General features: G+C 48.8%; 9 protein-coding genes across 9 annotated transcripts; 3 read left to right on the plus strand and 6 right to left on the minus strand.

Moving 5' to 3' along the window:
* Positions 1-3,164: 3,164 nt before the first annotated feature.
* Positions 3,165-4,799, plus strand: V1508DRAFT_353881 (major facilitator superfamily domain-containing protein; the record flags this gene model as incomplete). The annotated part of the gene is made up of 2 exons (XM_066936893.1): positions 3,165-3,973; positions 4,031-4,799. The coding sequence occupies 2 exons, from the start codon at positions 3,165-3,167 to the stop codon at positions 4,797-4,799; spliced, it is 1,578 nt and encodes a 525-aa protein (XP_066796226.1).
* A 1,162-nt stretch (positions 4,800-5,961) lies between these two features.
* V1508DRAFT_403997 (uncharacterized protein) lies at positions 5,962-7,280 on the minus strand (the record flags this gene model as incomplete). Its single annotated transcript, XM_066938599.1, has 4 exons — positions 5,962-6,168; positions 6,231-6,840; positions 6,900-7,195; positions 7,233-7,280. 4 exons carry the CDS (start codon positions 7,278-7,280, stop codon positions 5,962-5,964), a joined length of 1,161 nt encoding a protein of 386 aa, XP_066796227.1.
* A 263-nt stretch (positions 7,281-7,543) lies between these two features.
* Positions 7,544-9,073, minus strand: V1508DRAFT_416332 (Alpha/Beta hydrolase protein). Its single transcript, XM_066940186.1, has one exon. It carries the CDS (start codon positions 8,701-8,703, stop codon positions 7,825-7,827), a length of 879 nt encoding a protein of 292 aa, XP_066796228.1. The 5' UTR covers positions 8,704-9,073; the 3' UTR covers positions 7,544-7,824.
* Positions 9,074-9,210: 137 nt separating this feature from the next.
* V1508DRAFT_108224 (kinase-like domain-containing protein) lies at positions 9,211-11,845 on the plus strand. The gene is made up of 2 exons (XM_066935853.1): positions 9,211-10,702; positions 10,749-11,845. Exons 1-2 carry the CDS (start codon positions 9,539-9,541, stop codon positions 11,568-11,570), a joined length of 1,986 nt encoding a protein of 661 aa, XP_066796229.1. The 5' UTR covers positions 9,211-9,538; the 3' UTR covers positions 11,571-11,845.
* On the minus strand, positions 11,822-12,898 carry V1508DRAFT_108220 (RNA-binding domain-containing protein). Its single transcript, XM_066935852.1, has 2 exons — positions 12,086-12,898; positions 11,822-12,037 (listed from the first exon to the last, which is right to left on the minus strand). The coding sequence occupies exon 1, from the start codon at positions 12,811-12,813 to the stop codon at positions 12,121-12,123; it is 693 nt and encodes a 230-aa protein (XP_066796230.1). The 5' UTR covers positions 12,814-12,898; the 3' UTR covers positions 11,822-12,037; positions 12,086-12,120.
* Positions 12,899-13,209: 311 nt separating this feature from the next.
* On the plus strand, positions 13,210-18,151 carry V1508DRAFT_369797 (SNF2 family N-terminal domain-containing protein). The gene is made up of 3 exons (XM_066937450.1): positions 13,210-13,585; positions 13,639-16,852; positions 16,902-18,151. The coding sequence occupies exons 1-3, from the start codon at positions 13,385-13,387 to the stop codon at positions 18,005-18,007; spliced, it is 4,521 nt and encodes a 1,506-aa protein (XP_066796231.1). The 5' UTR covers positions 13,210-13,384; the 3' UTR covers positions 18,008-18,151.
* Positions 18,152-18,173: 22 nt separating this feature from the next.
* On the minus strand, positions 18,174-19,234 carry V1508DRAFT_353834 (NADP-dependent oxidoreductase domain-containing protein; the record flags this gene model as incomplete). Its single annotated transcript, XM_066936890.1, has 2 exons — positions 18,174-19,115; positions 19,166-19,234. The coding sequence occupies 2 exons, from the start codon at positions 19,232-19,234 to the stop codon at positions 18,174-18,176; spliced, it is 1,011 nt and encodes a 336-aa protein (XP_066796232.1).
* A 3,448-nt stretch (positions 19,235-22,682) lies between these two features.
* V1508DRAFT_404003 (mitochondrial carrier domain-containing protein) lies at positions 22,683-24,050 on the minus strand (the record flags this gene model as incomplete). Its single annotated transcript, XM_066938600.1, has 2 exons — positions 22,683-23,644; positions 23,702-24,050. 2 exons carry the CDS (start codon positions 24,048-24,050, stop codon positions 22,683-22,685), a joined length of 1,311 nt encoding a protein of 436 aa, XP_066796233.1.
* A 225-nt stretch (positions 24,051-24,275) lies between these two features.
* V1508DRAFT_385574 (SBF-like CPA transporter family-domain-containing protein) lies at positions 24,276-26,603 on the minus strand. The gene is made up of 2 exons (XM_066937801.1): positions 25,617-26,603; positions 24,276-25,566 (listed from the first exon to the last, which is right to left on the minus strand). The coding sequence occupies exons 1-2, from the start codon at positions 26,104-26,106 to the stop codon at positions 24,698-24,700; spliced, it is 1,359 nt and encodes a 452-aa protein (XP_066796234.1). The 5' UTR covers positions 26,107-26,603; the 3' UTR covers positions 24,276-24,697.
* Positions 26,604-27,231: the final 628 nt, after the last annotated feature.

A 27,231-nucleotide genomic window follows, 5' to 3' on the forward strand; every position in this document is an offset into this window, starting at 1 on the left:
TGTTGAGCCGCCGTCTTTACCCTAGGTCGCAATAAGTAGATTTATTTGTAGAGCACAACTGGAGTTCAAGCTGAAATATGCAATACAAATCTAACCTCTAACGGAGTTCATATACACGGCCTTGGACGGTGGTCCACCAATTATCAAGAACTCAAAACGTTAAAAACCAAAATAAACTTCTAATATGAAATTAGCCGAAACTAAGTTTACGCATTTGAGTTTAAATAACGACGCCATTTAAACTAGAAGCACACTTCTCACAAACTAATGGATAACCAGAAGAAAAGTATATTTCATATATCAATTCCGACTGAGCCTGAAACCTCTATCTCAATCGAGACCAAAGAACTTTCTGCAAGTGGGTCAACCGTGCATTATTGCTAAGTCGGCACTTCTCGTCACGGCGCTGGAAGAAGACAGCGATAGGAATAAGCAAAAATGTGGACTGTGGACATGCATACGGAAATAACATAACCCGCCAGGAAGCGTGGAGCGTCTGCGGTTTCCAGGCACCAAGTGGATGACTAGATATAGCTCGCAGTTTGTCGCGTTAATCGTCGCGAGAGTTATCGCACGCGCTTAGAATGTTGGCACAAACGACAATGAGGCAGCGGGACCGTTGGCAATACCCAGGAACGTGAAGACAGCGAAAATCGCACTGAATTCCAGGCCAGGGGCATCCGTTTACAGGCGAAAAGCTTCATTCGTTCCTGAAATGTAAGCATTACTCAGTGCTGAGACGGCGACACAGCGCTATGTGACGACCGTCGCATCGATCTTTCGCACGAGGTTTCGTGCTCCATGGACAGCTCAGCCGGATACCATCAGCTCGCATTAGCACGAGCGCAAAGAAACGTTGCTGAAGATACCCAGTGACGACATCGAGCCAGGCGATGAACCTTTTGACGACTCATGACTGTATGTAGGACTGGATGCTGCCTACAGCTCGTGAAGAGACAAAGAGCGGGTTCAAGAGCGGGGGTGGAGCTCGTATACGCACTGGACGGAAGCTGACAAGTAATCTGAGGGTGTGAGATAGCCATGGCTTGATAGCGGCACTCACGCATCTGCCGGCACTGACTTGCCGTCAATGCCGCTTAAAGGACGCCACCACGAGTAGCATTTTTGCCTTGATCGGGATCTACAGAGCGAAGAAGCAAGCGTCGGAGCGATAGCCGGAGGTCCGGCTTGTGATTAAGCTGGCACATGTTCATTGTTATGGACAAGTCCGAGCAGCCTGGACGAGCGCGATTGGCAGAGAGAGTATACAATGCATGCTGATTCGGATGCGCCGCTGAGGCTTATCGGTCGGCGTTGTGTGACGCTGTCTCATTTTCGGACCGCTCTCCGAATAAGGCACCAGCCGGCGGTCGATGCCGCGTTGCCGTTGGCAACCCTACTCGGCTCCACGCACTCATCCACGCAACACCGGGCTTCCACAAACCAGATAGCACGTCACCCAGAAAATACAAACGTGCATGGTTGCGAAGGAAAGGGATGGAGCTGGACCTTAGGAGGAAGGGCCAAGACGAAGAAATTAGTACCGATACCGCCTCAGCAAACGCCGGCTGACCGACGAGTCTTATGGGACAGCCCCAAGAAGCGCCACCTACTGTACTATACGATTGTACATTATTAGCCCTCCAGAAGTGTCAGGTCCAGGCACACAATGGCCTAAACCTGCGAGTCAGTGTTAACACTGCAACTACGTGGGTTAGCTTTACTGTGCAGGTCAACCATGAGGACCTTTGTCCGCTTTGTCATGTCCGATGGCTATCGTCGTGAGCTACAATCAGCATCCAAGCACCGTTGCCTAGGTGGTCCGAGAATGGGTAGAGCCGGCTGACAGGAGCTTAGTTGTCCAGTTATCGAACTTTGCTTGGCCAGAGCACGATAACTGCTCGAGCCAGGCTTTAGGCCACGTAATCTTGGCATCACGTAACCAATGTCCAGAGAGCGGGGGCGGCCGTGGTCTACGGAAGTCACCAAGCCGCCCGGCTTCTTGCCAAGCATCGAGTCGATCATCCCTTTGCACTACTACTACTCTTGTCGATGAGGTCGCCATCCCGCGTAGCCTGCTGGCTGACTCAATGCTATTGGCGTCTTGACGGGGCTGCTCGAGTTAGTGGGATGACTCCGCTGGCTGCTGCAAGAAAGTTAGATAGAGCCAGTGCTAATTATATGCACGTTCCGTTCCTATCGCCGATGGTGCCGTCCATTCATCAGCGGCTGCTGTGAGCCATTTGCTTATCGCCAGGCATGGCTGCTGATTCGCCAGGCGGGGAGATCATATCACCGCGACGTCGGGTCGATCGATAACAGGTTCAAATGTGAAAACTGAAGAGAGATGTCTCATCTTATTCTGCCCTTTCGCAGAGTTGTGAATCGGAAATGATCGATGATATATTAGAAATACAGCCTCAGAATTGATTGTTTGCAGAACATAAGAAACAGGGTAAATTTTGTTACACATTAATTTGCCAGGTCGTCAAGTAATTGCACTCTAAAAAGGGCCTTTTGATTCAGCCAGAAACAAGCCACATGCGTTACAATTAAAACGTACACATCCGATTCAATGTCCGATGAGTGGCATGCTTTTTGCCCGAAGTTTAATTTATGGCAGCGCATTTTTTTATTCCTCCGTCTCAACGAGGGCAAATACCGAAGTACCCAGCGCCCTTGCCGACCCGACCCTTGACTCTCACTATCATGGGAAGACGAGAGAGTGATAGGGCAGGGATTGAGTGCCGACCTGACATAGTACCTGTACTGACTACCTTGTCTGAGTGCTTTGAACCTTCCTACTGAACTGAGTATCAATTACGGCTATCTACCCGTACCGACGGGTGACTCTCGTATCTCCAGGTGAAGGCAAGAGCTCCTTCACAGAATGCACTCTTCGGCTTCCTGCACTAGGCCGATATATGTTCCGTGGCGCGCTATCGAACCATAGCTGCCTCGGACAGTCAAGTTTTCGAGTCTCTGACTTCTATAACTAGCTCTCGACGCCGCCAGTGAATACTTCGTCTCTCCACTCCCTTGGCGAGCTGCAAGCATTATCCACTATTATATACAGTATCATCAATGGGCGTCTTCACTTATTTGAAGAGATTTTTCGCGTGGCTCGATGTCGTCTCAGGGTGGGTATCTCCTCAGGGATGTCTATGGAACTCGGTGCTAATGCTAGCAGATGGTATCCGGCTGACATGTCGATCGAGGAGCGAAATCTTGTTCGCAAGATCGATGCTATGGTCCTTGGATACTGCTGTCTTGCCTTCTTTACGAAATATCTCGATATTTCGGCCCTTAACAATGCCTACGTTTCCGGTATGCAACAGGACTTAGGTCTTGAGAAAAACCAGCTTAACTACATCAATGCTGTATACCAAGTCGGATATTTATTGTTCCAGATCCCCTCCAACATTCTTATCACTCGTCTCCCATCTCAGTACTATCTTCCGACCGCAGAGATTATGTGGGGGCTTTTCACGCTAGGCACAGCTTTCGTGAAAAGTTACAATCAGCTTCTCGCTCTCCGATTTTTCGTTGGCTTTAGTGCTACTGCCTGTTACGTGGGATGCCTTCATATTGTAAATTGCTGGTACAAGAAGTCTGAACTTGGTCGTCGCAATGCCATCTACTTCTCCGCTATGCCCTTGGGTACTATGATTGCGGGCTACATCCAGGGTGGACTTGTGGGTGTCACGGCCGGTGGTCTTCAGGCCTGGCAATGGCTTTTCATTGTCTGCGCCATCATCACCATTCCTGTTGCAGTCATTGGCATGGTCTTCTTCCCTGATGTTCCCGAGAAGACCACGTCACGTTGGTTTACCGAGAAGGAGAAGCTTATGGCATTCGAGCGCCTCCAGGCCGACGGCTTCGAGCGGTCAAAGGGTCTTAGTCGGGAACTTGTCGGCCGCGTTCTCAAGTCGTGGCAATTCTATACATTCGTCGTTATGGGCAATCTTTTCTGGTGAGCTCTTACCGTGCATACGTTTTATCTCACGACAGACATTAATAAACTTTCTAGGCTTGCTCCTTATGCTGCTGCCGGGACACCTCCTTTCTTATTGTGGCTACAGGGGCTTACAGACTCTTCAGGTGCACCCAAATACTCGGTAGCTGCAATCAACAACATCGGAACGGCAACGTCTGTTGTCTCTATCCCTGCTGCCTTGATCACAGCTATTTACTCTGACTGGCGCCAAAACAGATGGGAGATGATGCTTTTCGCCGGGTTATTGATGCTTATTGGCAATGTGCTGCTACTAGTCTGGAACGTGTCTTTCGGCGGGCTGTTCGCTGCCTTCATGCTTCTCGGCATCGCCAACGGCCCCGGTAATCTTGTCGTCGTCTGGGCTGCCGAAACCTTCGCCCACGACCTCGAAGCCCGCGCGATTACTCTCGCAACCATCAATGCAACCAACTGTATGCTGTACCTGGTTATTCCTCTTGGTGCCTGGCAAACCCAGGACGCACCCCGCTACTTTGCTGGCTACGTTTCCTCCGTGTGCATGTCAGCAGTCCAACTTGTACTCATTCCTATCGCTATCATCTATCAGCGCCGTGACGAGAAGAAGTTCCGTGACCTCGCGACCATGGCCGGAATTGAGCCTATCACTTTTGGCTCCGAAGCCTCGGATGAAATCGAGCGTGAGATCAAGAAGCACGGCGGCGAACTTGTCGTCACTGACTCCGTTGAGATTTCAAACTCGATCGCAGCGGCGTATCCTGTCGAACACGAGTCAGAATACCTACACCAGCATGCAAAGGAGTTTGAGATGCTTGAGAAGGCGTAAAATTGGCGTATTGTTATTTTTTTTAGTTTGTATATGAGAATTTATTCGTGAGCGTTGAGGATTTTGAACTCCGTCATGAATCTTCATATAATATATACTTGTCGTCTGGTTATCAATTTTGGGCATGATATCTTCCGGTTTCAAATGTCGGAAGTTAGCCTCCTAAGGGCCAATTTTAGGATATTAGTTCTAGTAGTCACGGGCGATATAAACCGACGCAAGTAAGAAACATTGTTTCAGTTGCTTTCAGTTTGGCAAAGTTTGTAACGAGACGTCTTTATTTTCGTGGCTGTCTAGCGAACACCTCAAGAGGTCTTCCGAACCGCATGGTGACTGAAAATAACGCTGCCTCCATAATCTGCGTCAGAGAGACGACATCATTTATGGATGTACAAATCAAACTAAAGGCCATTAATAGGGAGAATATTGTGACTGAGCCGACGGTCACTGGCGCTCTGCAGTCCTTATCGAATGGTCACAAGTCTCAAGTTCCAAACTACAGGGGTGTAAACGAATAAAATTTTGCCTTATTCGTATTCGCAGAACTTCCGTTATTCGCAACCTATAGATTGGGAGCGTCGACTATTCGTAATTGTCTTTAGACGCTAGCGCAGTCGTCAAACTTATAATTCAGCCAACGCGCCGAGTAAGGCGTCCTTGAATACTGAACGACGCGAGTTAATCCGACTAATCTGACTTTGACCGTTGAGTGAAATAGTCATGGTCAGTGACGGTGTGACGGTGGAAAGAGGCTGGCTCTTCGAATGGCTGCGACTGAATCAGGATGAGTTCCCTCGGACGACTAACTCCAAACCTGCCGTTGTATCCGAAAAGAGATATACTTTGTAACCGAATAAAATCATTTTTTGTATTCGCATTAGTAAGCAAGTAATCTAATTCGAATATAGTTCGAATTACGAATATTCGTAATTCGAATACGGACACCCCTAGACACCACAAATTCACAAAACAAACGAAACATCCGTGGCAGGCAAGGCAAGAACAGTTCCTGAGAAGACAGCGACGTAGAATCAAGATCCATCGTCAAACCCGCGGTAGGTTAAGGTTACAATTCGTCGTCGTGACGATTGGCTGGAGTTGCAAGTATATGTTATCTCCAAGTCTTTCACGGAATAAATCGTCTAACCTTAATAAATGGTATTTAGCGCGAAATATATTCCATATATCTTTCGTCTGCCGTTGTTTCCATGGCTCTCCTGAGATTATGCACATATAAATCTCCATCAAACGAAATACTATCATCCACGACGTTGGCGGCTTCCCAGTCTTCATCAGGAATAAAATCCCGTAATTTAAGACCGACTGTTTTCGGGAGACGGTTAGACCGCCATGAATTTTGAATCAGTTGCTAAAACCAAATGTATGTGAGCAAGGCTGGCATCTAGAATTCAATCCAATGACGCCACTCACGTATCTGACAGGGTGCCTTTTCTTGGCTCGCCACACTTCAATAAACGCGTCCTTCAAGTCTCCAACCCACTTGTGACCCTGGTATTCGATTTGACCAAAGTAGCCTCGTGACGTGTCCCTTTCCACAGTTTCAGCCACGGCCTGGGCCATTGCGTCACGTCGTTCACGGACAACTCCGATATTCTCCGGCCGAGTACGAGGATTTCGAAATCGTGGTGATTCATCAAGACAAACTAATATACAGACCTTAACATGTTGCCCATCGATCCACATATCCTTGTCCCGACAAAGCGCAGCATAGTGCTCACTATATCCAACCTCAACAGCTATCATTACTTCAGACGTGGCACCAGTACGCTTATATTTGATTGTTCCGTCTGCCTGTTTTTTGCTTCTGGCATAGTTGCCAAAAGAACCCACCGTGGTAGTAGATCCAGCATGTACAATTCTAGAAGCTACGCTGGCATTGGTTCCATTACTAGCGAGATATTTCCGAGCACCATTTATATTCTCTATTCCGAGTTCCCAAGCTGCAATTTCGTGGAGATCACGTGGGATAGTAACCACAGTCACATACTCGGCAAAACTGTTGTATGCCAAGTAGGGGTACCTACGATATTGACATTGTAAGCTGCATTCTGGAAACAAATGAATGCGAAAGGCTTAAACTTTTGATCCTCTGAAATATTTCTCGCCGATTTTATCTTGGCCCAGCATTCCTCCAGCTTCAAATACTGGGAGTAAGGCAGATGGAAATCTAATCGCTGTTCTGGTGGATTGTTCTCCAACAGGTAAAGTGCCCGGTCGTAATCCGATAGCTCTTTCTCGTCCTTCACCGGAGACATATCCGTCGACAGTACTGACGTCGTGCTCGATACCGCAGTTGTCGACGTAGTGCATTCTGGCGAGCTGTCTGATTTAAAGCGCTTCCCGCGGTGCTTGTCCCAATGGTCGTAGGACGAAAACTGGACTGTCCCTCGTGGTTGTCGATCTCGCAGCGACAAAGATCGGCGAGACTTCGTAGACGAATCCAGCAACTAGTGCGTCCATATTTGGCGGAGTAAAGACGGCGAAATGCCACAACCTGTGCAAATGAGAATAGTCTGGGAGGCGTAAAGTATTAATTAGTGAGAGGCGCGTGGATGACTGTCGTGGTTTAGGGTAGATAGTAGTTAACGGAGCCCCGCAATTGTAGGCAACCACTGCACAGGAGTTGGCTATCGAGGCCATGGATTCAATGGCCGAGAGTGACGGGAAATATATAATTTGTTTTCGAAAGGAAGTGTCGTGTGCGTTGTTTTCTGTTCTAGGGATTATTAGATAAGTAACAGTTATCATTATAATATGTACACGCTTGTTTGCTTTTTTTCGTACATTTGAGTCCCTGAGGACATAATAACAATCATTGCTAGGACTGGTTTGCTTTCATTTTGCAACCTTTTCATGGTCAAGGCCATCTGAAGCCAGCAAAATAAGGTAGCAAACAATTCGACAGTGGACTCACAGCGGTCCCGATGATGTTGTCATTTGGCAACGTAAATTACGATCAAAGCGGAACTTCATAGTTTGTTATGATTTCAACAGAATCGATATTTTAAATGCCGTGCTTCTCGAAGAAATCAAGCATTAGCTTTCCGATTTCGGATGTCTCAGTTTCGGCCGCGAAATGACCTGCGTCGAGAAGGTGAACATCTGCATCGGGATTATCCCGTTTGTGCGCTTCTGCACCTGCGGGAATGAAAATCTGGTCATTTTTCCCCCAGACCGCTAGCACAGGCACCTTGGATGTGCGGAAATACTCTTGGAATTTCGGATAGAGTCTTAGATTATTCTCGTAGTCCTTGAACAGGTCCAGCTGTATGTCTGCATTGCCAGGACGCTGCAGAAGGGCGTAGTCAAGAGTGTAAGACTCAGGCGCGATGGAAGTGGGGTCGCGCGTGCCATCGTCATACTGCCACTTAGTGGCCTCGTAGCTCAACAAGGCGGCGCCCAACTTCTGCCTATCGGCAGGCGTATTGCTGCTGGCCCAATATTCCTTGATTGGATTCCAAAATTCTCCTAGTCCTTCGATGTACGCGTTGCCGTTTTGAGTCACTATCGCCTTCACCGCATTGGGGCGATTGAGGGCAAGTCGGAGACCTGTTGGAGCGCCGTAGTCGAAGATATATATTGCGAATTTGGTGAGAGAGAGTACATCGACGAAGTCGATAATTGTTGCGGCCAGATTGTCGAACGTGTACTTGAGCTGCACAGACGAGGGAACGGTAGTGAAGCCAAATCCCGGCAGATCCGGAGCAATGACATGATATTTGGCGGCCAATATCGGAATCAGATTACGGTATTGGTGCGAAGAGGACGGGAACCCATGGAGCAGGAGGACAACTGGCGCATCCAATGGACCCGACTCCCGGTAGAACACATTGACTTGAGAAGGGAGTTCGACACGCTTGATATGCACTACAGGTGGACTCATGTTAAACTGCTTTTGCTATCCTCAACTCTTCGGTGGGGAGCAAACTAACTGAATAGAGGACATTAGATCAGAGAGGACGCTGACATGGTCTTCGTTTTTCGTTTTTCGCGTCCTGAGTTTGCATGTGCAGTGATGATGTCAGATAATGTAATCTCTCCATTGTGAAAGCGCGCCGTGACATCAGTTATGACGAATGTCGAAGCCCAGCACGATCCTCCACATTGATGAGCCACACAAAATGACGCACCGCCGGACCCGGGACGAGTTCTGTTATTTGTCTCCTTACGTTTCGTTTGATTAAATGAATGCAGTTCAGACGCAGCGAAAGGAGCTAATGCAGTAGCATTAAGTAAAAAGTCGAGGCCCTTGCGCATGCTTAGCAAATCAGGGCACAGCTCTTCGACGGCCGCGGCAGGCCCTAGGCGAAATAGTTTCTGATTGTGGCAGTGGCATTGTTTGGTATTGTCACATTGCTTGAATTACCCACGAGTTCGAAAATCCGGGTCAGAACCAATGATGTTTGATGCCCGTCACAGAATGTCTGACCCGTGTTCTCTGACTCAAATCCGCTAAGCTTTTGTTATCCACCGCACTGAGCTGCGCACTCCGCCATCACGGCCAGCTTACTGCCGAAAAGGATTCACTTTGGGTGTTCATTCTTGCCAAAGAGACTTGTGTTTCCACGTCACTCTGTGTCTATTATTTTGCATCTTGTCCTAGCATCTTTCCTCTTTCTATTTACATCCGTCGGCACATAAACAGTGTCCTAGTGGGCATCGTAGCTGATCCCACCGATCGCACCTCATTGAGTCTGCCAGCTATAATAATAGCAACGATGAGAACTCCGCCGCCGCCGATATATACTCAGCCGCCATCGCGGGAGCAGCGCCGCCAGAATCATCCGGCACTCAAAGTCCAGACAGCGCCGTCAATCCTCACGCAGAGCCTCCAGCGCGGCGACCCGCCTCTGCCACCCCAGCCCCCGCCGCCGTCCGCAGACAGCTCGTCCGAGTACGCGGCTCTGATCTCGCAGGGCATGCAGCCGCAACAACTATGGCGGTCAGCCTCTGCGATCTCGACGGCGTCGTCGGTCCGGTCGCGCAGCCTGTCGTTCGACTCGCCTACTGCTCAGACGTTCTACCGCGACCTCACCCCCCTTCCGTCTCCTATCGTCACTTCCAGTTCCCCATCACTAAGAGGCTCTTTTTACACTGGACGGTCACCACCGACGTCGGCAGTGTCATCGCGCACGGCGAGTCGCGTGCATTCCGGACGCCAGTTGACCGATATCTCTAAAGTCGACTCTCGAGATCCGCAGGTCGTGCAACCGCAACCGCAACCGCAACCACAGTCGCAGCCGGTGCAGCGACAGAAGAAGACATATGGAGAATTGCTTCCCGCTGTCTCGCTCCCGGCCGCACATGAGCAGGCAGCTGCGCCGGAATCTAGTGCACTAGGAGGTGACGATTCGCACCAGCAGGATAGTTTAGGACTCGGGATCTCGACTCTGCGGACGTCGATAACCCCGCCGTCGCCTACAGAAGAGCAGATCGAAGCTGAGAGGCGCCAGCAACTACAAGACAACGTCGCCGGGATCGAGAGGCTCACATTGCCTGGCCTAGTGCCGTCGGGACCTCAGGACTTCAGTTTAACTGCGAGCGCACCCGCGGGAAAAGACGATCCGCTGAAACGAGAACAGAATCTCGGCGAGTACGCTGTTGCCAAACACGGTGAGGAGTTTGAAGCCTATGAAGAGTCGTCGTTGCGAAAATTAATCTGGCGGGAAGTCAGACCGCTGGGGAATGGCACGTTTTCGCGTGTGGTGTTAGCTGGAATAGTCACTGGCTCTATCTATTCGGACGAGGACGCGGTTGAGGACGAGTTTGATTATGACAACAACGAGTTGGTTGCTGTGAAAATTGTAGAGTTGGCTAGCGCCGGCGGCGCGAGCCGTGAGCGAATAGAGAGTGGTCTCAAGCGTGAAGTCGATATCTTAAAGGTCGGTATCATTTCCGTGCAATGTTCAAGCCTTTCTAACTGGATAGAATCTGCATCATCCGTGTCTGATACACCTAATTGCATTCAAAAAGGAAGAAACACGCGCGCTTATCGTCCTACCGTACTGTCATGGCGGTGATCTTTTCGATCTTGCGACATCGCCATGCCGCTCCGAGCTACTCCAACCCGGCGTCGTGCGGCGGTTATTCGCAGAATTAGTCTCGGCGGTGTTGTATCTGCATAATAACAACATCGTTCACCGCGACATCAAGCTCGAGAACGTGCTCTTGAACGTGGAACAGAATTCGTTGTTATCAGCGATTGGGTCGAGCAAAGCTGTGACCACGCTCACTGATTTCGGATTATCGAGGCGTATTGATCCCGAGAATCCGATGTTGTCGACGCGGTGTGGGTCAGAGGATTATGCGCCGCCAGAGTTAATCATGGGACAGCCATACGACGGGCGGCAGACTGATGCGTGGGCGTTGGGAGTGTTGCTGTATGCGTTGATGGAGGGGCGATTTCCGTTTGATTTACCCCCGCCGTTAGTCGCGCCCGATGGGAGCGTGGCGCCTAGTCGAAAAGCTGGTAGTTCACGGAATCGTGTTAAACATCGGATAGCACGGGTCGAGTGGTGCTGGGTGCGATTTCGACGGCGAAGACACGGTGGGGAAGATGGGTATGACTATGATCATTCGTGGTCTTCTGACGATGACGAAGACTATGAAGACACGATGGACGGGTGGAGGGGCGCACGGAAAGTTGTCGAGATGTGTTTGCGAAGGAAAGATTCGAGGTGGAGCGTGCGTGAGATCGCAGAATCGGAGTTCGTTAAAGACGTGCTGAATTTTCACCTTCAGCGGCCGTGATTTGGCCGATTTATTTATGAATGTGCATGATCTGGATATTGTTAGTTTTAGGTTGTTTTGCATTGTTTATTGGCGCATATGAGTTATCGTTTTGTATCGTACTAAGTGCTATCTAACATTAGCACGACGAGTATTTACTTGTTTTGCATATTGCTCCTTTAGCATATAATACATTGCAGTGCTATGAGATGGTTACGGGCTTTTTAGAGAAGAATCAGATTAGATCAAGTTATTACGCCTCATGATTTTGTCTTTCGCTGAACCGAATCTCGCGACGAGACTCCAAAACCGCTTGTCCACGCTTCCGCATGGCAGGGTAGTGAGATTTGTGAACGAGAACGGCAAATTCAGATCTTGACAAAATTCTCGGCAATGATCTTCTGTCATCATATTCTTCAAAACCGGGTTGGTAGGGAATAGGAATTTTGTATATTTGTACTGAATACTACGAAATCCAAAAAGAACGCCTCGATATATTATTAACAGGATCTATTTACCTTACCATGCGCACGTACCTAAACGCCAAATCGACTTATCATGCCATCTAAAGTCACTTATACTTCTTCTTAATCCGATGTCCCCCGGTTGCAGTCTTCAGGACCGCCGACGTAGCTTTATCTATAGGTTTCGATCCCTTCACAACCTTCGCCTTAATCTCCGTCTGCGCCTTCCGAAGCAACACGGGATGACTTCCTATATACTTGCCATTCATCTCCTTAAAGGCGCGGAAATAATCCTCTGGATCTTTAAACGCCACGAATCCGTATCCTCTCGATTTGCCAGCCTGTGACTTATCTCTGATCACCCGTGCCTTCGATAATGATGGGTAATTGGAAAATGCTTTGTGGAGCACGTCGTCGGCGACATCACCGCCTATGTTTCCGACGAATAACCTGAAATGGGTAGGATCCCATTCGAGAAGGCTCGGGTCTTCCCATTGTTTCCCGCCGCCTTGTCTGACAACTGTCACGCGCTTACCGTCGGGCCTGACAGTGCTTGTCGAGGGTGTGCTGGCTGGAGGAGGGGTGGCGGCTTGTGCGCCAGGGTGCAACATATGGCGGGGAATATATGCCATTTGCTGCTGCGCGATCTGTGCTGCCAGGGGCATGTTGGTGGAGGAGTACAGTTGTTGTGGTCGGGAGACTGATGGTGGCGCGGAGATGGTTGGTGCAGCATAGTAGTTTGCGCTGCTGTTCGGCGTCGTGGACTTCGGTGGACCCGAATACTTGTTGTAGTTTGACATCCTGACCTGCCTTGCTTTGTCTTGCTGCTCTTGGTAGAATGTGATGTCAACAGTAGTAGGTTTTATATGATGAATCTGTGGCCTTCTTGTACGAGTAGTTTTCGAAAAGATGGATGTGACCCACACCCCTCTTCACGTGACTATCTGGGTGACACCGAGGGCTGGCCGCCGAGACAAGCATCACCATTTTCATATTGTCATTGGCACACGCCGAAGAGATCGCGAGTGTAATTCTACTGCGAAAATGGGTCAATTACGATGTTATTTGTAGACTGTACGGGAGCATTAATATGCCGCGCTATTCTGGCCTCGCACGCGTGGCCGTGAGCGCGTTGTGAGCCAGGGCGGGCGGGCCATCGGCGGCTGTAGTTCGTAGTCACTAAGTGGTGGATGGTTCGCGACGCTGCGGTAGCCCGCAGAGCACGCCGCAAAAACCGCGAACTGTGCATCGCAGCCTCCGACCACGCTGGTCGTCCCGCCACCACTTCTCGTTATTTCTTCTCTCGTCCATCACCACCTCCATCCCGAACAACGACTGTCAACAGTTAGCGGCCAGCGCGCAGAACGCGCAATGTCCAGAATCCCCCCTTACAGCCACACTGTCCACAACCTCGCGGCACCGCCAATGCCAGGCCATTTTGACCGACAAGAAATACACGACATCCACGACGGCCCGCCCATGCACGCACAGCAGCCATCGAATCCCGTCGCATCACATTCTGCCATGGGCGAGCTCTTGAATAACTTCGACGATGATCCTGCGGTCCATACTGTACGTCAAAGATCCGCTTGAGGATGAAAAGCTACTAATCGGTTGTATGATAGCCATCGACACCATCTAATCGAGGCGCAATGTCGATCTCCTCGCTGCTGAACAACGAGGATCCAGCGCCATCATCCGCACTTCCCGCGACCTCGAAGCGCATGCCAATCTCAACCGTCCTCTCCCACGACCACATCCCGCCCCCTACGGCTCAGTCACAGTCACAGCCACAACAGACCTCCGCCTCGGGCTCCAAAAAACGGAGAAAGTCATCTCGGCCAACAGCAAATGCGTCTGACAGAGATGAGGATTACTATCCCTCCAAGGCCGCCAAACGACGTCGCGGCCCAACAACCAGGCCTACATCCCCGCAGGCCCCCCGCACGCACCCCGCTGTCGTCGACCCGGACGAAACAGAATCCAGCTCTGGCGGCTCGGCAATCGAACTCCGGCGTGCGCGGCACAAACGGGATTCGCCCCGTGCGCAGACGCCGCTTTCGGACATTTCTTCGGTCGGCGAGAACGACGACGACGAAGCCCAGGTCCTCGTCGAGAAGGCAGCGTACCTGGAGTCCATGAGGCGGCGATTGGCGGATATTTCGCATCTCGCAGCAGAGGCGCGGAATCATTATCGCGCGGAGTTCCAGATGGGCCAGTTGAAGCGCTATGATGTTACTACAACTCGTGGGCGTGATCAGGCGAGAAATTTTTTTAGAGATGAGGCTATGGCTCTTGTTTTATACGAAGAGGAGGACAAGGAACGGGAACGGACTCGGAAGTTGAAGCAAGTACAGAAGAAGAGAAAGAGAGGAGACAAAGATGAGCAAGTGGATGGCGAACTTGCCGCCTTTGAAGATGAGGAAAGTCCTACAGAGAATCTGCACGGTGACGGGGAGATCTATGTCAAGGCTGAACTTGCCGATGACGCGAGTGCCTTGGAGGCAGTGTCAAAGAAAGGCAGGAAAGGAAAAGGCAAAGCCAAGAAGGACAGTGCTGAAGACGAAACAGCTGTCAAGCCAAAGAAGGGCAAAGGCAAAGGCAAGAAAGTCAAGGACGACGAAGGCGAGGACGAAGGTACGCAAACAAAGAAGAAAGGTAAACGGAAAATGAAAGGACCAGCTGCCGCTGCCGACGACGAGGATGATGGTACCGTAGTGGCACCGACCGTCAAAATTATGCTTACCTCGAAGTCCAAGAAGTCCCACAAGTCAAAGCAGCAACAAGTCGCGCAGGCGCATGCTGCGGCAGAAAAGGCTGTTGCAGCTGAAAAAGTCGCGGCTGAGAAAGCCGCCGCCGCTGCAGAGGCGGCAAAGAACGCCATGCCGACACCTAGAGAAATCAAGATGTACGCAAAGAGCTACAATAATATGTACGATGCCATCTGGCGCGATATTGCTCGAAAAGATATTCCAAAGGTTGCTCGTATCGTGTCCAGTTCCGTGACGATCAAGCAGACGAACGCGCGCAAGACTGCACAGTTGGCTGTTAAAGAATCCCGACGCTGGCAATTTCGGACGAACAAGAACGTCAAGGATCTCCAGGGTAAAGCACGTCGCGCGATGCGTGAGATGCTGGTGTACTGGAAACGGAACGAGCGGGAAGAACGTGATTCGCGCAAGAAAGCAGAGAAACAGGCTCTTGACCGAGCGAAGAAGGAGGAGGAGCAGCGAGAGGCTAGACGCCAGGCGCGTAAGCTCAACTTCCTCATCACGCAGACAGAATTGTACTCCCACTTCATTGGACGCAAAATCAAGACTGATGAGATAGAAGCCGGATCTTTCGGCGATGGTGTAGCGACTGACGAAAGCGAAGCGCAGATTCAAAAGTCTGCTTCAGCAGAAGAACGAGCGAATAGGTCCGAGGAAGAGCACGAACTGGTTAAAGACGCGCAAAAGCGAAATATATCTGAACTCGACTTTGACCAGGATGACGATGCCGATCTCCATCACGCTGCGTTACAGAACGCTCATTCGGCCGTTGTATCCGCTCAGAATAGAGCAAAGACGTTTGATAACAAGCCGTCTGATGTCGACGCCGAGACTGGGGAGATGAATTTCCAGAACCCAACAACGCTGGGTGAAATTGAAATTTCGCAGCCAAAATTGTTGTCCTGCGCGCTTAAGGGTTATCAGTTGAAAGGACTCAACTGGCTTGTTAACTTGTACGAGCAAGGTATCAATGGCATTCTCGCTGACGAGATGGGTCTCGGCAAGACCGTGCAGTCGATCTCGGTTATGGCGTACTTGGCCCAGACGCATAACATCTGGGGCCCGTTTTTGGTAATCGCGCCGGCATCGACACTGCACAATTGGCAACAGGAAATCACTAAGTTTGTTCCGGACTTCAAGGCATTGCCATATTGGGGAAATGCTAAGGACCGCAAGGTGCTTCGGAAATTCTGGGACAGGAAGCAGCTGACATATACTAAAGACGCGCCGTTCCATGTACTGATCACGTCGTACCAGTTGATTGTTGCTGATGCGCAGTATTTCCAGCGAATTAAATGGCAATATATGATTCTCGACGAAGCTCAAGCGATCAAGTCGAGTTCGTCTACTAGATGGAAATCGCTTCTTGGGTTCCAGTGTCGAAATAGATTGCTACTGACCGGTACTCCTATTCAAAACTCGATGCAGGAATTATGGGCGCTACTGCATTTCATTATGCCGACGCTTTTTGACTCTCACGACGAGTTCTCGGAATGGTTTTCAAAAGACATTGAATCTCACGCGACAAGCAACACGCAATTGAACGAAGAGCAGCTAAAGCGTCTTCATATGATTCTGAAGCCATTCATGCTCAGACGAGTTAAGAAACATGTGCAGTCGGAGTTGGGCGATAAGATTGAGATCGACGTTTACTGCGACCTGACGTATCGCCAGCGTGCCATGTATCGTGCGTTGAAAGCCCAGATTAATTTGATCGATATTATGGAACAAGCAGATTCAGATGACGCCAACCAGAACTTGATGAACCTCGTGATGCAGTTCCGCAAGGTTTGTAATCATCCTGACTTGTTCGAGAGGTCGGATACGAGATCCCCATTATCACTAGCACGGTTTTCGAGAACAGGATCGTTTTTGAGAGAAGGTAATACACTTGATGTGCTGTATAATACGCACAATTTTATAGAATATTCTGTGCCGAAGTTGGTGTATCGCGAGGGAATGATGAATGTTCCCGGGGAGAAGAGCAGTGCTGGGTTTAGAAGTCGGTATCTTGATCATTTGCTTAACATTTGGGAGGCAGATTACATTCATCATAATGAGGATAACTGTGAGTTGCGATTTGTGCTTTAGTGGATCACAACGACTAACAATGATAGGCAATGCGTTTTCGTGGTTAAAGTTTGTTGACCATTCTGCAAATGATATCAGTAGAGCGTTTCATGAGGATATAGTTACGCGAACAATTGCGGAACAGTACACGACTAGTCGCCTAAAGTCTCTATATTTCAGTGACGAGGAGAGAAAGAATTACACTCCATCGTCAAGTTTGTTTTTAGTGACGGCCAACAACGACCAGATGCAGTTGCGCGACATGACGAAAGAGGGCGTTACTGAAAACCTCAAGACGGTTTCGACGTCGTATTTCCGTGAGAAGAATTTGCACAAGCTTGATCCAATGGCTGATCCGGTCGCAGTTGCGCCCCCAATCGAGGCTTTATGTCTAGATCCCGGCTTCGTGACTATGCAAAACGACATTCTTTTCTCCCTGCGCTTCCGTGACATTATTTTCGGTCCAAGTCCACAAGTCGAGCAACGGCTGATCGAGAACCGTGTGCCAGCGCATAGGTATCCTCTGGCGGGACTACTACCCCAGCCGTCATCTGAATGCGCGGGATATTCACCAATTCGCGTTCCCCCAATGTCGAAATTCGTGACTGATTCCGGAAAGCTACTTAAACTAGATTCGCTACTGGCGGAATTGAAGGCGAATGACCACAGAGTGCTGATTTATTTCCAGATGACTCGCATGATGGATTTGATGGAGGAATATCTCGCGTACAGGCAATACAAATATGTTCGATTAGATGGGTCGTCGAGGCTTAGTGATCGCCGAGATCTTGTGAATGATTGGCAGACCAAGCCGGATTTATTTGTGTTTTTGCTGTCGACACGTGCGGGTGGGCTTGGTATTAATTTGACGGCTGCCGATACGGTTATTTTTTACGACAGTGACTGGAATCCGACGATGGACTCACAGGCCATGGACCGTGCGCATAGACTCGGGCAGACGAAGCAGGTGACTGTGTATCGCTTGCTTGTACGGGGAACAATTGAAGAGCGCATGCGGGATCGTGCGAAACAAAAGATGCATGTACAACAAGTTGTCATGGAGGGTGGCGCGCAAGGCGAGGCGGCGGCTGCAACTGGTGGCGTGGATTTCCAAAAGCCGAGCCGGGAAGTCGCGTTTTGGTTGCTCGAGTAGGTAGATACTTTGTGGAACTGTAGTGGCGTTTGTTTAGTGATGATATACGCATTTGACGTGGGAATATGTATATAGTTTTGAGTTGTTTGAAAATGATCGAAGGTTGGTTTTGTTTGTGTGAATAAAATGTGTCATTACTCAGGGATCATATACACCGGTTGCATATTTACTCCAAAGCAGGAGTATCAGCATACAAGTTACCCACAACAGGTGGATAGCGACCACCGACGATATTCGCGGCATCGACGTATTCTCTAATGGTCTTCAACTCTTCTTCGGTAAGCCGAACATCCACACTCGCGACGTTTTCCTCGATTCTGGCCATCTTGGTGCTACCGGGGATCGGAATCGAACCTTGTGCCATCAACCACGCAAGCGAGATTTGTCCAGTTGTGACCCCCTTTTTATCCGCAATCGCCTTGAGTTTGTTTACGAGTTCGAGGTTCGCGGGGAAATTCTCTGCTTGGAATCGCGGAAGCCGTCGGCGGACGTCGTTAGGCTCGAAATCTTCGGGAGAAGTGTACGCACCCGTGAGAAATCCTCTGGAAAGTGGAGAATACGCGACGACAGCGACCCCGAGTTCCTTGCATGCCTCGATCACACCGTTGGTTTCTGCATCGAGCGAAAATGGCGAGTACTCTATTTGGACCGCCGCAATTGGGTGGACCTTGTACGCTCGTCGGAGGGTCTCGGCGGAACACTCTGATAAACCGATGTATCTGATCTTGCCCTCCTTGACTAGTTCCGCGAATCCCGCAATGGTTTTCTCGATGGGGATAGTCGTGTCGATCCGGTGCTGGTAATACAAATCGATAGTCTCGACCCCAAGTCTCTTCAACGATTGTTCACACGAATTACGAATAAACTCAGGTTCGCCGCTAGGAGACGCGATGCCGCCGCCGACGACAGGGGCCTTGTACCCAACTTTGGTGCACAGAAAAACTTTGGCGCGGTTGCCCGTCTTAGCGAAATACCGACCGAGGATTTCCTCGTTATCACCGTAAATTCTCGCGGTGTCCCAGAACGTGCAACCGAGCTCAAGTAGCTTGTCGAACAGCGGAAAGGCTTGTTCGTCGGAGAGATGCGGCTCATAGAAAGCCGAGATACCCTTGCTGACGTTAGCGTACAAGTCAGGAAATGAATGACGAATGAACGTACCATGGCGCCGTAGCCGAGGGCGGTGATCTCTGGGCCATCTTTGCCGAGCGTAGTCGTAGGGAAAGCCATTTTGCCTGTAGAGCTGCTGAATGAACGAGGTAAAGCAGCAGCGGCGCGACCAGCCCTTAAGTATATCGGCGGTGTCGGGGCCACCTGAGGGTCCATGGACAAGATAAGTGAGACGCGTTTCGCAATTGAGCTCAGAACAACCGTTGGCCGGAACTTTGTCACCATTCTTGGAAGTGTTTGGATTTCAAAGTGCCTTACAGATCAAAATTTGTAGGAATTGCATGATTAGTTGAGCTTCTGAGGGCATTCTACTACTTTGTGGTGCTTGGCTGTAGACAAGGCTCCAGGAAACGTGCGGCGCCGTATTTTCAATTCGGCAGCTTGAAGCACTCTGCTCGGCATTAAAATCCATTCTCTCTGTCGGCGGACGTAAGAAAACTGAAGTCTGCCATTCGGATTTGGGCCTCCTCCATCCCATATTAGATGCCGAAGGCTCTCGGCCGATAGGGACTAGTTGGTCCTTAATTACGAACTGATTTGTCAAAGTTGTCGGACAGTCCAGGCGATTACACGTAGGGCTCTGGATCGGGAACCGGCTTGCCAAGTCGGAAGACTTCGTATTGGCCATTCGTATTGGCCATTCGTATTGGCCATCTAGAGGATCCTTGACTTGTTCGCTAATATGAGGCGCCGTAGAACCAGTGTTTGTGCTGACTTCCCACCAGGGAATTGATATGATTGGAAGATAACCTCGTGGGCCGGAGACAGCCAAAAGGATGAAGGCAGAGTTGTTTTCACGATTCAGCACTTGTGTGTGTCGGCAAGGTGTCAACTCTGTATAATCCAAAACATAAATTTCCGGTTACCTGAATTCGCCGGGTTAGCAATTGAACCTCGTACCTTCTGAAGATAGCTTGCACGCTTATAATTGGAAGGTCCTCTACTAGAACGACTGAGCGAAGACTCTCATATTCGAATACAATACTGCATGCTGATTGCAATGATTAGATGAGGTCCACTATCATTAATTCTTGGAAGTTTAAGGGCTGATTGTTGAGCGATGGCTGGTGCAACGTTGCTACGATATTAGTAGATGAGTTTTGTTCATCCATTTTATGGCTGTCGAAATTAGAAAATATCCGCCACGTTTTAATTTGGCGGATGCGGATTTCGAATAACTATCCAGCCAGGTCCCCAATTGGCGGATAAGGCGGATAATCGAATAATGTCCTAGTCAGGAAAGATCGAGATGGTAGTTGAGCGTGGCGTATTTAAAGTCAGGTCCTCAGGCCCAATGTTCACAGTAATGTAGCTGAGGAATATTCTCGAAATGCTTATAATTCTGCAACGATATATAAATTTTGCATTGCTCGAACGGCACTCTAGTGACCTATATAAACTTGGAGTTTTATCTGAGATTTGAAAACTGGATTAATTTCCTCAGAAGAAAGCTAATATTCATGTCGCAATATTGTCTATAGACATCGTCCATGAGCATTAGCATCCTCAAGGTTTTCCCCTTCATGGAATGTCGTCGCATATTCCAACTTAAGACAGGTACAAACAACTTTCAGCTTCGAAAGGATTGACGGAATGAAACAATAATCATCGACTATGATAAACCGGTTCAAGCATAGAAAAGACCACATGTACTTCGCCTTCTAGCGACTTCAGTTAGTGATGGTCCTTAGGATCACTCGCAAGTCTTCCCAGTTCTCCAGCGAAGGATTATGTTCTCTGTGTGCTTAGTGAAGTCGTGCTTGACAGCTTCCCTTCTCGATCTTTTGACCGTCACCAACGTTGCGACGTTCGCTTGGGACGATGCATGAAATAATATATGTCGTAACTCTGTATATCGCTGAACAGTTAATGGATTTCGCTCAGACAGCAAGTCAGAATGAAGTGTGCTCCGTCTAACTTTTCCTTGCAATGTCGCAAATGAAAGTAATAGCCGCTACAATCAATAATATCATTTCTTAAATGTATTATAAATGTATTGCAGCCTGTCCTTGAAGTGAGTGACTAATGAAGAGGAATGTGACCAGCAGGACCACCGAAGGCAAAGGTCCCTATAATGATCTAGAGAGCCCAGCAGTTGTCCACTGGATACTCAGTTTGAGTCACCTCGAACAGTAGTACATTAAGCTAATGCGTTGTCTCCTTCCCTCTGGTGGCCTACAGCTAGGACCAAAAAGGCAACCTCAAATCAGACTTATCAATGTCAAACAAATGACATGGGATATTCAAAATCGGCCTCACAATGGACTTTTAGAGCCTGCGAAGTACTGCTTATATGTATAATAATCTACGAGCAGGAGTTTATATTAATACCTAGGTGATAGAAACACTGTCGAACGCGTTCCTAGTGTCTTGCGGAAAACTCGCCCTCACAACTCTCGTCTGCGAAAGTTGTAGCGAAGTAGAGTTTTGTTTGAAATTGCAGCTTCTCCGATGTGTCTTGGGACGCCTGACGTCATGTGCGTATCTCAAATCTCAAAACATGAATTCCACAGACTGATCTGCGGTAGTTTGATGCTGTACCATCCTGCGAATTCCAAGTAATATTAGCATTTGCGAGCTATTCGATTAAGTGTCTTTCCATTAGCGCTTTCATCAACAGCCTCGCAATAATGTCATACGACGTGCAGCACCATTTGAACCTACACGAATAGCATGCCGACCTGATCGATATCCATTGTGACCAGTTCGCACCGCTGCCACGTGTAATCCAAGTCAGCTCAAGAACGGTAAGTTGAACAGAATAAGGTTTCACTTAGACGAGCCGCACTGGAAGGTTTCACTTTGTCCGAGCCGCATCTGGTGAGACCAGAATCTTCATTCAGAGACGTCGCCACGCTTCCTCCTTCGCGATTACTTCCGCTTCTCCCGTGTTCTCCGAGTCTTCCAGTTGTTTCTTCGTGTTTTCGTGCGCTCTTTGATGTTCTATTTTGAGTTCAGGGTTACCGGACCGACGTCCTGGAGATCACAACACGGTACGGATTCAATTACTGCAATGATCTACGTCATAGGCTGATAAAGGTGGGGTGAGGAATTAATCTTCATTAAGCGAGTGCTGGGTAGAAGAGAAAGGGATAAGTGCAGCCACGGGGCTGGACCTCTATTATTGTAAAGATTGAATTCGAAGGCGACTCTGTGTATTGCTAGAATATATAGAGAACCGGGTTAGTTGTCCTATATCTCCTTTTACTTGCAGTCGGTCTCTAGATCTACATCGAAGAAGCTGATCAAGACTCTTGCAGGAGAGTCCTGACAAACAGCTTTCGACGACGCGAGGTCAATGATTTGCAATTGGCTTAAGCGTCAGCCTTCCGATGTCTGCGATACCATTATGTTAAGGTCTCGGGCGTCGAATCTCATCTATATAATCCTATCGTGACTGTCAGCAACGTTTACAAGTATTCTATATTACTTAACATGTAACGCTGTCCATACCCATGTTCGATGCCATATAAATAAAAGGCCAAGTCGTAGCTGTTCACGCTTTGAACTACAGCCCAACATCAAGTCCCTCGAGCTCCTCCATGTATCTAATCCGCATAATCTCGAAAACGAACAATCCAACGCTACTGCTCGGCACAGCAGTCAACGTATTCCTGACAAACCCTTTATAGAGCCACCGCAGCCACGATTTCTGCTTGCCCACATTTTTTAGCGTGCGCACTTGCCGAAACATTTGCTGATAAGCATCGATGTAAGTGCGTAGGAGCTCCCTTCGCGCTGTCCGTGTGTACGGGACCGTTTCCTTTGCCTGTGCTTTCTGCTGTTCCCGTTCATGAAGGTAAATCGTGTTGAAATCAATTGACTCTAAAATCGTGAGATGTATATTCTGCAGACGCGAAAGCGGATACTGCACGATCTGCAGCGCAATCGTCGCCGCTGCACCGGCCCCTAAAATCGTGGCGGGGTACAGCGCAGCTGACGGCCTTTCGCGTATTGTTGAGTGCTTGTTCTGTTTCGATCCCGCGGGCAATTTTGCGGCCGCGTCGACGTATTTCGGGATGGGTGCGCCGTAATCCCGTACGACGCAGGCGTACGACCATTGTTTGACTGACTCGAATGTAGAGAAGAAACACGCGAAGCCCAGGGCTTCTTTGGTGAACGCGAGCGAGTACCCTGCGAACACGCCGCGAACTCCGATCGCTTTAAGTTTCTCGATTGAGTATCGCCACAAGGACTTATGTCGCAATTGGCCGGACTCGGGATTCTCTAATAGCTCGTTTACCGAGAACCTCGTGAATATAGCATCGACGGGTGCAGCGGCAAGAGATTGTGCGCCGCCGGCTATGAAGCCTGCGAGGAATGTTTGCCGGGGTGTGAGGATATCTGGGACTTGTGGGAAGAAGACATTGTTGATTTGGACTTTGTGTTCGGAGCAGTGGGGAAGAGCTGTTAGATATGTTGTGTAGAGGAATATGCCGACGGCTGAGTTGGCCATCAAGGGCAATAAAACTATATTGTCAGTCGAAAGTCCACAGGAAACAGATAAAACACGGTCTAGTACAGTACCTTGATTTGGAATAAAGCTCCAGCCATGCTCTTTCACCGCATGTGTCAGCAGGGCAATGCTCGAATGTGTGCGAAATTTCCAAGGCAAGCTCGCGGCGACGGCAGGGTTGATCGCCCGCGGGACTAGCAAATAATCTACACGAGTAGGTCGAAAAAGCTTTATCGGGACCCGCACATAAAATGCTACCATCTGCGACAATAGCGCGCGTGTGCCGGCCGTCGCGGCGCCGACATACTGATTTGACTTTCGTTGTGGGGAGTGGTTCAGTGCAGATGTGGAAGACGAAGATGTTTGAGAGGGGAGTATTGTCGGTGCCGAGAATATCGGCGAGGAAATATCTCTGGACATCGCAGGATCATTACTGCGTTTGGAGGTATTTCTGATTATCTGGAAATTGTCACGGAAATGCGCGAGAAGCAGGCGAAAGTCAACTGAGGTGGTTCGCGGTGTGTCATCGCGACGTAAGGTTGGGAGGTTCAAACTCTTGCTGGCTCATGGCTCACATGGTTGGACGCCATAGGTGGCTCAACAAAATTCAGGCTATGGTACGTGTTTGCAGCGCAATCAAAATATGGAATATTAATCAATCTCTAATGTGCATTACATATTATATGACATCCATGTTTGCTTACTACCGGGAATGCCTGCCCATTGTTATGCTACGTGTAATCCAATGCAGCACCGTCAATGCAAACAAAACAAGGCTTCCTGTCGTGGTCAAGTATCCGCCAATATTATAGAGCAACAAATGAAGATCTTCAATGCAGGACATAGATTTGCCTCTCCAAAAATGAATATGCCATCTTAAAATGATACGGACCCTATACAAACCATGACGATAAAAGAAAAACTTGAAGGAATTACAAAATCTTGCTAAATGTTCACGTGCTCCAACTTATTTTGAGTACCAAGTACTATCCCAAATGCAAATTCCGATAGCCCAAGCGCCATGTATATCACACAATGACAAATACGACAAAAATAAAGTCCCATATTTACTGCTTCTCAAGATCTCGGGCGTGAACTTCTTCGCCACCAACAAGGCCGTCGGCAACTTCCACTTCGGCCTCCGACCGAGCGACTTCCGTAGATGAGGACGAATTGGAAGACTGGCCGACTCGCTCTGTATCTGCCTCAGCAGATTTCTCCACCCGCGCTTTCTCTTCGGCTTCTAACTTGGCCGCCTCTTCCTCATCCCTGACCCACTTCCTAAAGACAGGGACCGAGCTGGATGAGAAACATAGCTGCTCGATCTGGTAGAGTATAATAGGGATTTGTAACATCTGCTTCATCTGGTCACTGATACCTGAATGATTCGCGTACAGTGCGTTGATAAGCGGGACACCCAATGCTGGGGTTTTCGCTGGGACGACATAGCACATGGCGATAGTGTCGCGCTTGTCGAAGCGGAAGAAATTGAATATACTCTCTAAATACTTATTCTTGAAGTGCACTTTCCTGGATCCACGTGTTACTACAAGAGTACTGAAAAGAAAGAACCAGTACAGGCCAAAGTCCATCATCAACACTAATCCCGTCGATTGCGGCGTCATGGCTGCAAATGCGCCGGTGGCGAAGCAAGACGAAAAAGTAGACCACATGATCAGGATCAAGAATACGGAGCTGAACTTATTGATCTTGAATTTTTCGGCGACCCATTTGACTTGTTTAGTGGCGATGTAACGGAGTAATTGGCCGACGAAGAGCGGTACAAAGACTGTGAGACCTAGTTGTTTGAAGACGGACCGGTAGAGAGCTTGATAACCGCCAACACCACCGCCTGGTCTAAATTCGCCCCATTTATCGGAAGAGGACATGTACATGCTGATGAGCGCTGGAGAGAGCACGGGCGAGAGTAGATTTGCTGCGAAGAATTAGATCCGCATATGCCAGATGTCAATGAAATGAACATACCAATCGTGACTTCGATCAATGTCGCGGCGTGATTTCCATGTGCATTACGAGTGAACACGACATTAGAGCCGATTGTTGTAGGCGTGCAACCTAGTAAGATGAAACCACCGAGGATCGAAACATTAATATGCTTGTCATTCGACATCAATGCAGCGTATGAGAAGACAAAGAAGAACATGCTGGTGTATAGGTACGACATAATTTGTGAGACCAAGTGAATCCGGTACAAAGCAGCTGTTTGGATAAGAACTTTGGTGTCCATTGTCAATCCCGAAACGAAGAAAATGAGTGCCGGACAAACGTAGATAATAGTGTACTGCGCCGCTATCCAGCCTCCTTTCTTTCCCAAGTTAGGAACAAGGTACGCGATCAGAATAGCAATGCCCAAGCATTCTAAAAACCATTGGTCTATTATGAAGTTCAGAATATCGCGCAACGTGACGTTCTTAATAAACGTCTTTGCTTTGCCAGGAAACTCCTTGATACCCATTTCAAGAATATTTCACACTCAGTTCAGAACAAGAACTTTACGTAGAGTATGGTATAGCAAGCGGCCAATGGAATATGGTTCGCATTTGTTGGTGGCACCCGGCTGGAGAAGCTGAAGACACAACTATACTGCAAGTCTAAGTGATCGACGATGTATACCAACGCAGCTGTTGTAGCTTGTACGAAGAGGCACTTTCAGTGGTAAAACGTCCGGAGAGGGGCCGAAATAAAAAGGTTGTGTGGTTTCGCTGCGCATTGGATGAGCTCAAGATCAAGGGTGACGGAGTGTGCGCAGTCGGAACTTGCCCGTGTTGCCGGACATAGTAAGAAAGGCGCGCCGCGATGCGCCGCGCATCGTTTCGCGCCGGATACCCGGGCCTAATTGATGAACCACCACTCCCTTACCGGAAGTGCGGTTCCGTCTTTTCTCAGTGATTTGGGAGTATTTAATTGATTTAATAATAATATGAGAACTCGGTATATATTCACACACATTATAAAGGTATTCGGAGAAGTGTCGGAGTTAAGGAATGAGATGAGTTAGGGCTTGAAATTTTTTGGGGGGTAAGTGGGGGATTTTGTGAGAGCAAAAAAACGATCCGATAATGATATCGCAAAACAGAAAATATGCATTTCCCAGTAATGTCCACGTGAACTCTGAACGGTAGGGAATAGTTGATGGAGGAGCGGACATCGTAGGCGCGGGATATCTAGTTACAGGGCGTGCCTATAAGTGATTGAATAATGCGCTGGCAAAAATATTATATTAATAACGGCCAAATTTGATGACCCTGTGGGGGGCCGTCAGCAGTTTACGTGGCTGCTACATAGCTTGATTACCGAAGAATAGACTAGGCTATTTCTTTTGCCACACTCTTATCGTTATACAGTTTATATCTCTGAGGCGTTAAAAACGGCAAACTAAGTTGGTATATTGTGGAGACATAAGCTGTAGAAGGTAGGGGCAGCAAGCGGCCGCTTCGGCTTACCCCACTTGAGATCCCGGTCAAAGTGAACCTGAACTGATTGCATCAAATCGCTGGGGCTGTTCTAGAAATAATCATTATAGCTTCAAAAGAAGTTGTCCGTTCATGCTTCATAGAGGTCGTTAATTAGTTATATTTCT

The sequence above is a fragment of the Lipomyces doorenjongii genome, assembly GCF_038497915.1.
Source record: "Lipomyces doorenjongii strain NRRL Y-27504 unplaced genomic scaffold V1508scaffold_20, whole genome shotgun sequence".
In the NCBI taxonomy this organism is placed as follows: domain Eukaryota; kingdom Fungi; phylum Ascomycota; class Lipomycetes; order Lipomycetales; family Lipomycetaceae; genus Lipomyces; species Lipomyces doorenjongii.